At 23.3% G+C, this 11,519-nt stretch overlaps 1 protein-coding gene across 1 annotated transcript; it reads left to right on the top strand.

The window, feature by feature from the left end:
• Window positions 1-1,111: 1,111 nt before the first annotated feature.
• Window positions 1,112-2,711, top strand: OCT59_003667 (uncharacterized protein; the record flags this gene model as incomplete). The annotated part of the gene is made up of 5 exons (XM_066147794.1): window positions 1,112-1,304; window positions 1,383-1,618; window positions 1,691-1,742; window positions 2,283-2,573; window positions 2,656-2,711. The coding sequence occupies 5 exons, from the start codon at window positions 1,112-1,114 to the stop codon at window positions 2,709-2,711; spliced, it is 828 nt and encodes a 275-aa protein (XP_065996464.1).
• Window positions 2,712-11,519: the final 8,808 nt, after the last annotated feature.

Here is an 11,519-nt window from a genome sequence, read left to right as displayed (position 1 = left end):
GATTCCTACCTTCGCTCATTTAAGCTCATACTTGATAGTGTTAAGCCAGTTCTTGTATGCTTATAAAAATAAGCGTAGGGGTGTATAGTAAGCAGAAGGTATAATAATAAAAATAAATGTTAAATAATGTTAATGAACGCGAAGTGAAATAAACTATATGAAAATATTAGTAAATGTATCACTGTCGATCGATTTACGAAGGTTACACAATAAAACAAATGAAATTTCAGTCAAATGCGAATACGGTATTGCACACACGGGCATATACACTCAGACGCAAATGTTGACTCACAAATGTAATAAAACTCTAAATACACAATGAGATAATTTATTTAATAAATGCTTTATTAAAATATAACAGGATTATCTATCTTTTACATTGACTTGGAACACATATATTTATAACAAAAATATCTATGCTAATCATGTTTAAAATATTAAATAAATGCTACATATTTAACAAATGTAATATGTTAAATATGTGTTATATATTAAATATGTTGCATATGTTTAACATGTTAAACATATTAAACATTCGTAACATTTGCAACATTCGTAACATGATCGCCGGTCACATGATTATACGATTAACAATAGTGCGACTAATCCTGTACTAACAAAACTTGATTTACTCACTTTACCAAAAGCTCCTTTACCAATTTCAACTATTTGAATAAATTTATCATATTCAAAATAACGAATATATACATTCTTTACCTTTTTCTCAATATATAAATTATTTTATCATAAATTTTAGTTTTACTTATGAAAAAAATTCATTTCGTTGCAATACACAACTTTTTAATTACATAATACTCTATATTTTATTTTATTTATTTATTTCGTCAATTGATCTTACCTATTATAGAAAATTTAAATAAAAACCCTTATTTGCCAAAATTGGATAAATTTAATTGCCGATCAGATTATTGTGTTCCTTTGTGTATTTTAACTAGTCTTGTTTTACAATTTTGTTGCCGATCTTGAAATCATTTCAATATAGAATAACGTTTCACCACTTTTTTTTTCATTTTTTTTTTCTTTATTACTTTTTAGTAATTTTTACACATGAATTATTAACATATTTTTTGTTTAAAAATTATTTATTAAAATGGATGAAATTAAATTAAGTGATGATGTTATTGAACAAATAAAAGACTTCATCTATCGTGAATTAACTAAAGAACAAGAATCGTTAATTGATAAACTAATAACAGACGAAGAATTAAAAGAACGTTATAAAAACTATGGTTTATGTAAAAATTGTAAGCAGCCTAAATCTAGTTTTTATTATTGTCGGTCATGTAAATCACAATATTTTAAACAAAATTTCAAAAATTGGACAAGTGGAAATCATGACGTTGATGAATTTATTCAAAAAGCACAATTAAAAGTTGAGGATACAGACCATATCATAGAGTGGATTGAATATGATAAATTTGAAGATGTTGAATATTTAGCAAAAGGGGGGTTTGGAACTACTTTTAAAGCAGTTTGGAAAGATGGTCCTTGGCAAATTAAATATAACAATAATCAATTGGAAAGGAAAGGTGAAACAAAAGTCGCTTTAAAGTGCTTACATAATTCCCAAGATATTACAGCAGATTTTTTAAAAGAAGTAAGATATTTTTACTGATTTTAGTATTATTAGCCTTTATAAATGTTAAACTAACTGTAATTTTCTTTTAAGGTTGAAACACATATTTTAGCACGTTATACTAATTGGATAGTTCGTTGTTTTGGTATTACCAAAGATCCAAAAACAAATAATTTTATAATGGTGATGGATTTAAAAAGTGGTAGCTTAAGACAACATTTGAACAATAACTTTATTTCACTGGATTGGAATCAAAAGTTACAAAGTTTATATCTTATTGCACTTGGTCTTAATGATATTCATAATAAAGGATTAATTCATCAAGATTTTCATTGTGGAAATATATTAAGTAATTTTGACGATGAAGCTTATATTACTGACTTGGGATTATGTCAACCAGCAAATGTACAATCCTCTCAAAATACTCAAAATAGTAATAAAAAAATATATGGTGTATTACCTTATGTAGCTCCAGAAGTTTTAAGAGGAAAAGAATATACTGAAGAAAGTGATATTTATGGACTTGGAATTATTGCATATGAAATTTGTACAGGTTTCCCTCCTTATTATGATATAGCTCATGATGATTTCTTAGCAATAAAAATTTGTAATGGGTTGAGGCCAAAGTCTAATTATAAAATTCCTCAATTAATTTTTGACATTATTAATCAATGTTGGGATGCAGACCCTTTAAAACGACCTAATTCATATGAATTACAAAAGTTATTTGGTGATTTATATGTTAAGAGTTATTTAGATTCTGTGCTCAATGAGCAAAAAAAAGAAGCAGATGAAATTAATAAAAAGTCGTCCTCATCATTTTCAACAGCTCAATCACCATTATCTTCTACAAGTACACTCCCATATATGACACATCCTCAAGCAGTTTATACAAGTAGAATTTTAGATTTTAAAAATCTTCCAGAACCAAAAAATGCCGATAGTAATGATGATTTACTTGGAATAGAATATTCAGGTAAATTATATCGAATTTAATTTGTTTTATTAAATCGTATTTTTGATACAATATTTATTTTTGGCTTTTTTATATACATTAGAATCAATAAAAGTTGATTTTACCAAACTCAATATTAATTCCGAAGATTGCAATTAAATTTTTTGTTTACATAGTTAATAGAATATTAAAATAATGTAAAAGCAAAATTTTATTTTTCATCAAATTTAACCTTATAACTGTATTTTATACTTGTTTTAAGTTTATAAGATTTATATGTTTAAAAAATTATATTTATATATATTTATATATTTATTATACATTAAAGAAAATACATTAACTTACTTTTCTAGAATCCTCTATTAAAAATTTAAGAGAAAAAGGAATGATTTCTCTATTTTTTATCGTCGTAGTGGATTAAAGAAAAAATTACACATAATTTCTTATTAAAATATCATTTGATTATTTATTGAAGTTTTTTTTTAATTAACAAATATATCTTATTTTTTAATAAAATAAAATTATCTAAATAACCACATATACCATGTGATGAAATTTAAACATGAAATAACATTTGATTAAAAGGACAAATTTAAGGTATCAGGAAATAAAAAGGTCCTCTAGCGCACTTAGGATGTCAAAAGAAAAGTTTGGCTTGATTCAGAAGTATCTTAAATCCCAATGCTAATTCTCGTGTATTAGTAAATCAAATTAAACATATTATAAGTTTGAATTATTGATTAATTTGTAGTACAATTTTTGTGTTTAATATTACCTTTACGTTGTTAGATTAAACATTACAGGCAATAAATTAGCAAAGCTGGTATTCATAGTTAAAAAAGAGAGAAAATGTATTTCTTGTATTACAATTGACACGATGAAATCAGATCTGAATGTTAGTTATACAAAAGATCTAATCTGAATTACCTAGATTGCAATTCAGATAAAAAAATCATTCAAATTTTCTCTTTTTTTTTGATGATCAGTCAAAGAAAAAAATTATTTTTAACAATTGTTCACCAATTTATAAAACAAGACATCCATAAATGATTAAACTTATTAACATATAAATCAGTGGTAAACAAAATTTATACTTTTTAATAGTAATTCCAATTTGAAATGAAATAAATCATACTGTTAAACAGGTATAAAAATGGCAAAACTGGAAAGATCCAGCATTTTCAATCATTACGGCAAATTAGAGTAAATTTACTTTTTCCAGTATAAATAAAATTAGTCTCTATGTGACTAGTAATGAAATCTTTAAACTCATCATCACTGAGTTTAATTTCTTCCATAATAAATAATAAATAAAAAATACATTATACAGAGATTATGGATAAAATAAAAAAAGTAAAAAAAAATAATGAAATGAGATGAGAAAGACACAATTTAATTTGTAATATTGCATTACTGAGTCATGTGATTAATATTTATTTTAATCACTGTATAAAGAAATTAATAAGTATGAAGTTTTAAAAGGTTAAAATAAAATCTGTTCTCCGTTTATTTATATGGAAAATTAAGAGAATTTAAATGACTAATGTATTGTTCAAAAAAACTTAACCTTCAATATTAATCTTTGAAAAAATAAAAAAAAATTATTAACGTTAATACTGTTGATGTTATCATGTTTAAGAAATGCAAAAAAAGTCAGGTTAATTAATAATTATTTACGAATTTAGTAAAAACATATCAAAATAAGCTAAATTATTATATATAATTCATATGACAACATTATATAAAATTAATATCTGAATTAAATTTAGCAAAAAGATTGAAAAAAGGGGAATTGCATTTATCATATTTACCATTATATATTACTTATTTACTTTAAAATCAAAACTATCCAAAATTTCCAAATTCCCTCTTGGTTACCTTTTATAATGGATTGAATATAATAGATTTGAAAAAATTACCAGTTGAAAATATTTCAAATTATATAATTATCACCAACCATGATATACCGGTATTACTAGAGTGTTTATAACTTTATATTCTTCAGTAAATCATACTATTTATAATGGTTAATAATTTTTGTTTATTAAATTTAATTTTGATGGTTGAAAATAATTCATAAAATTTAAAGAAAACATTATATTTCGTAAAAATTTAGCCTAGTTTAAAATCCACAACCTTTTAATTATATAATATGGTAAGTCGAGTTGGACAAAATTATCAGACATTGTGCAGCAAAAAATCAAGCATGGCTAGACAAAATGTCATTCCGTATCTGACATTTTACCTGTTTATGCTTGATTTTCATCTGTCCCATGCTTGAGATGTACATGCTTGATGTTTTATCTGTACATGATGCTTGATGTTTTTATCTGTTCGTGCCTGGTATTTTTATCTGTCCGTGTCTATCTGTACTTGATGTTTTTGTCCAACTGTATTTAATTTAATCCAACTATACTTGATAATTTTATCTTGCCAAAAATTAGTTTCTTTGAGAATTTTTTTTTAATAGGGGGATGTTTTTGATAGAGGATTTTATTAAAGAATTTTTCTTTAATAGGAAGATAAATAATTTTTTCGCTGAGAATTTGAATTTTTTTTTTAATAGGTAAGATTTTTTTGATAGATCATTTCGTTAGTAAATTTTTTTAACAGGGAAGTTTTTTTTTTTTGATAGAGAATTTCAGTGAAGAATAACTTTAATTTTTAGCATTTTTTTTTTAATTTTAATATTTTTTTAATTTCATAGAAATTTTTTACAAATTTCTTATTATATAATCATATAATATTCATAACATAAATTAAAAAGTTTTTAAAATAATTAAAAAAGTATATAGCAGAAATTTGTTTGAAGTGTCTCTCTTTTTTTCATTAGTAATATTAAATAATTGGCATAAAAACATTATTTGAAAATTTACTATTTTAAATACTTTTAATATATATAAATAAATAAAAATTAGGGATTGCTAAACGTCGCCTGGGTGATCATCGCCCGGGTTTTTTTCAAATATGCCATATCTAATTTTTGATCAGTTAAACTTAAAATTTTATTCCAAAAATTTTTAAAACAATTTTTTTTTGCAAGCATATTTATTCAAAGTAATCTTATTTAATGAAATTTTATTTGCAAAAATTAAAATTTAAGTCACACATTTACGATTTTAAAGAAAAAAATCACCATATTTATTTTTATTGAAGTGATACAAATAAAAGAAACGAAAGATGCTAATAAAAAAATGAAATAACAATGGAGTAATAGAAAGTAATAGAAGATGAAAGGGAAAAAAAGAGAATGAAAAGTGATAGGAAACAAAAAGGAGAAATAGGACATGATGAGAGATGTAAAGGAGTGATGGGAGACGAAGAGGTGAGAGATAAAAGGGAGTGATGGGAGACGAAAAGGAGTGATGGGAAGATGAAGAGAAGTACGCAAGTAACGCCAATTTACTTCAACCAGAAATAGTTACAAGACATTCGCCGAAAGGACGTTCTGCCGAAAAATAGGGGCATTATGAATAAAGATTATTTTTCAGCTCTGCGAAATGTTCCGATACCACCAGAATCAGGAATATGATATAATAAATTCTCTATCAAAAAAAAATCTCTCCTGTTAAAAAAAATTGTTACAACAAATTAGGTATATGTCAAAAAAAAAAAAATCTTATTAAAAAAAAATTTTCCAATGAAATTTCTATTAAATAAAATAAAATTTTTAAACGAAATTATCCATCCCTATCAATGAAGAAAATTCTCTAACGAATTTTTCATCAAAAAAAAATCTTTTTATTAAAAAAAATTCCCAAAGAAATTCTATCAAAAAAGCCTTTATAAAAAAAACAAGGTTTTAATTTAAAAAATTAATAAGATATGATTTTATTAAAAGTATGATGTTTTTAAAAATATTCGACTCTTGTTTTTAATAATTTGGACACAAGATTTTAAAGCTGAATTTTTATAAAAAAAAAGTGAAGAAATTCTATGAGATTTCAAAGTTACATTCGTTGCGTATTGTTACAACACTATTTAATATTATAAGTTTAAATTATAAAATTATAAAAATTGTAATTTAAATTTTATAATGGAAAATCAATAAATATTTTAACTAAAATCATATTATAATAAAGGCATCAAAAAACTAATTATCATTTGCACATAACAAAAATTTTTATCCGTTAATATTATGATAAACGTTGCAAATATTTTTATTTTTAATGACAAAACGCAAAAATTTTAAAATTATGCATAATTGAATATAATGTTAAAATGCGAATGGTTTGTCACAAAGAGCAACTAACTATATATCTTTTTGAGGCCTAGCACTTATTTAATCTATATTTTCTAAATTTGTAATATTTTATAAGTCTACTTTAATGCAGGTTAAACTTACATTTGATGTTCGTTTGTTTTTACTAAAATCATTAAATGAATATTATAATAAAGAATAATTTATTTGTAATGTTAAATTGAAATTATTACATATACTTAATTCAATATAATGGTTTCTTTATTTATCCAGTTTTTAAAGTGCTTTATCAATTTATACTATATATTTAATTCAACTATTTATTCGTAACGTAATCCATATTTCAATGAAGAAATGATAATTCTACAAAATTTCTTCTCTAACTTATGATTTCTTTAAAGAAAAATAATAAATTGAATGGTTACTAATATCCGTTACTCGATATGTTGTTTATTTAAATAGATTTTAAAAAGATGGCCTTTTTTACCAACCATATTTATATTGAATTTAATTAATTTAGTCTCAATCAACTTTGAAAGTTAGATTTTTTATTTCGTCAAATTAAATATTAATCAATACGGAATCAAATAATAAAGTTTGTCACACAAATTGTATTTCTAAAATACGAACGTTGATACTGCGCCTTATGATCTATTCATGTGGGGATTATGGTGGTACAAGTTTTGATCAACAATTTGCATTTACTAATTTATCTGAGTAACGAACTTGAAACATACAGTAATTCTTTCTTTCCCTTTTTAATTTATTAATTACATTATGTCCACTCTTCGATATGAATTAATTTATGCAACAAATAAAAGAGCAGCAATGTTAACTGATACTAAAATTCATAATGATATACATAAACAATTTGAGTTCCTACAACTAACAGTTCTTGCTGATAAAATTCTTACAAATGAAGAAAAATCCGAGGCAATAAGGTTATTAACTAAAAATTATGATCGAAATAAAGTTATTTTTGATTCAGGAACAAAAAGAATTTGTGAAAATTGTAACCAAGAATGTTTAGCTACATTATATTGTGAATATTGTGTTCGCAATTATTTAAAAGAAAATTTTTCAAATTGGACATCTGGAAATGATGATATTGATAATTTAATACAGAAATGTCAAATGAAATCACTTGAACCACGGAATATAGTTGAATGGATCCCGTATAGCAATTTGAAAAATATTAATTATTTGACAAAAGGTGGATTTTCAGAAATTTATACAGCAGACTGGATTAATGGAGAATATGAAGAATGGGATTCTGAAAAAAACCAATTAAAAAGGGATGAAAGACCTGGAATACAAAATATAGTGGCAAAAGTAGTACTTAAAACGTTAGAAAACGTTGAAAGTGCAAATCAAAGTTGGTTTGAAGAGGTTTGTATAATTTTATTATATTTTATAAAATTAGTCAATTTTTGTAGTAACACTAGTATTTCACAAATTATTGTCTTTTAGGCTAAATCGCATTTAACTATAAATAATAAATGGACAAATGTTGTCCGGTGTTTTGGTTTAACACAAAATCCACCAAATAAAAATTATATGCTTGTAATGAAAAAAATGGATATAGATTTAAGAAAATATTTACAACAAAATCATAATCAACTTACATGGAAAGATAGAATTAAAATTACTTATGAAATAATCCTTGCACTTAGTTATATTCATGATGAGAAGGCAATTCATAGAGATTTGCATTCTGGAAATATATTATTTTCGCAATTTAATGATCGTTGGTATATTAGTGATCTTGGATTTTGTGGACCTGCTGATAAATCTTCAACAAGTATATATGGAAATCTTCCTTACATAGCACCCGAAGTTATTGTTGAAAGAGAATATACTTTTGCATCTGATATTTATAGTATTGCAATTCTTATGTGGGAAATTTCATCTGGACAACCACCATTTATAAATTATGAACATGAAAATGATATTGTAATGAATGTTATTAATGGTTTAAGACCAAAAATTGTGCCAGGAACTCCATTAGAATATAAAAATTTAATGAAAGAATGTTGGGATGCTGATCCATTAAAAAGACCTGATGCTAATGCACTTTGGAGAAAAATAAATGAAATTTATTTAGATTATCAAAATACGCCAGATGAATTATTTTAATCAGTAATGGATAATTTAGATATGAATAATATAGGAGAAAATTATACGAGTAGCAAATTAATTACAAGTAAAATTCATAACTTTGAAAATCTACCTGAACCAAGAAATGCAACAGAAGTTATAAATGTATAATATTTTATTAATAAATATATCTATTTTAAATTACATTATTAATGTTATCTTTTTATTATAATAGAAGAACAAGAAGGTATACTAACCATATAAATAATAATTATTACCATTTTTGGTTACTATAAGAATTTAATTTTTAAAATACTTTATTTACTACTAATAGCGTTTCATAGTAAATTGTATGATTTTAACATTCCTAACAATGTTAAGTATCTATTAACATTACAGTGTTCATATAATAATGTTTAATAATTAATTTTTATTTTAGTTAACGACTTTAATAAATCAAATGAGCAGAATAGTAATAAACCATCGAAAATAATTAATACTTTTGAGGGTAATATATTTAAATTTTATAATCGAAATAACAATATTTCTATAATAATAAATATCTTTATTCTTAATCTAGATTATAATGAAAAATTACCCAAAGAATTTAAAAAATTGCAGATAAATTCAAATGGTAAGTAAATTACTAACAAATAAAATTCATTTTATATCAATTTCATTTATTAAACGTGACTTTTATTAGAAATAACTTAACAAATAAAAAGGCAAAATATTAATACCGACGGTAGGTGAAAATTTTATATAATAATAAATAATTCTTACGCTATTTTAATTATATTTATTTTTTTATAGATGATGACGAAATATATAATAATTTAAATTTTCATTCAAAAGAACAAGATGAACTAGAAATTCCTGATGGTAAGCTTTTAAATAAATAAGATTTCTTTTTAAAGCAAACTAATTAATTTACTAATTTGTTCTCTAGATGGATTTTAAATTGACTTTTTATAAAATTAAAATAACAAATATTATATTATATTCCAAATTTTATCATTTATTTATACTTTATTTTGAATTATTTAAACACTAAGACTAGAGCAGTAGAAAAAATGTTTTACAAGATTCTTAGTTTGTAATTTAAATAAATTATATAATAAAGTTATTCATATTTTTTAAATGTATAAATTATCAATAAAAAATTTATAATAACAATTTATTTTTGTCGTCATCTATTCTTATTTATCTATTTTATGATATCTTTATCATCTTTATCTCAACAATACTAACGGCTTATATATAAAAAAATGGCCGATCAAAAACATTTCACTCATGGGTTTCTCTCAATTGAAGATAATAATTTTTGTCTTTGTTTGATATTTACGCTCAAAGCATTTTTTTAGGTTTTCTTTTATTTCGTATTTTAAGATTTTATAAATTGAATCAAATACGGATATTTATTATGAATAAGAGTTCAAGTTTAAAGGGGAGTTAGGACTATAAAATGTAAAATATATGAAATGTGAATTATTTTGAACTTGTTCATTTCTAATATTTTTTAACCATAATTGAGATAATTAGTATGCAAATTTTTTAGTATCTTAATTTTATCATACCTTCAGAATTGTTATTTTTTGTGCAGCAGTGAAAGGAGATGAAAAGTTCTATATAAAATTTACATACACTATTTTATATTCTAAGGACCCAACACGGATTTTATGTAAATGAGTAAAATATGTCTGTAGATTTTTTATTTAAAATTCAAACATATTTCATATAGTTTTAAATAAGTATTATTTAATATTATAAATTGTAAATTCAGAAAATGTATTTATACAAATAATTTATAATTAAACTGTTTTAAATGAAATACAAATCACATTGGTAATCACATAAAATTATCAATGAAGTTGTAAAACTAATTGATTTTTGTTTTTTTTTGGATTATTATCATCTTGTTGATTTTTTGTTTTTCATTCTTGTATCTTATCTTTAGGGACTTTTAGCACTTTTGATTTTTCAATTAATGCCGATCATGCAAAATATATATTAGTTATTTGATAGGGGGGTTAGAATATCACCGAACTGCGAAGCAGTTCGGATGACCAATATCAAATAACTGTGTTATTCTGCAGCCGCCAATGATCATCTTATAAATACAATAAACTATTGATTAAACAACGTCAAAAATATCAATAATAATTATGCAATGGTAGTTTATTTATAGCTTAATAAAAAAAATATCAGCATGATGAAAGAAGCATGATCCTATTTGGCTGTAGAATAATAATCATTTAAGCCACAAAATGTTCATTTATTTTATTTATTATTTATTTCTTTATATTTAAATCATGACCTTTTAAATACCTATTATTATAAATAATTTAAAAAGTTTAAGAAAAGGATGGTTATGTCATGTGATTGCAAGCTATACATACATATTTTGTGCTAACTTAGACTTAGATTTAGATTGAAATATTAGTTTGTGTTTTAATATAAAATATATTAGTATAGTTTTTATTTAAAAATTAAATAAAATAGACAAGTATTTTTAAACCTATTACAATATAAATCTATGTGAAAATTTTATGTAACATAAATTGAAATTTACATAATATTTAGTTAACTTTAATATAAAGATGGCGAAGACTTTAATCAGCATCCAGCATTTTTAAATGATAGAAGTAAAGAAGTAATTCTTAAATGTC

Source organism: Rhizophagus irregularis, chromosome 12 (genome assembly GCF_026210795.1).
Source record: "Rhizophagus irregularis chromosome 12, complete sequence".
In the NCBI taxonomy this organism is placed as follows: domain Eukaryota; kingdom Fungi; phylum Glomeromycota; class Glomeromycetes; order Glomerales; family Glomeraceae; genus Rhizophagus; species Rhizophagus irregularis.
Note: the sequence above shows the minus strand (reverse complement) of the source record. Positions and strands in the feature narration are given on the sequence as shown.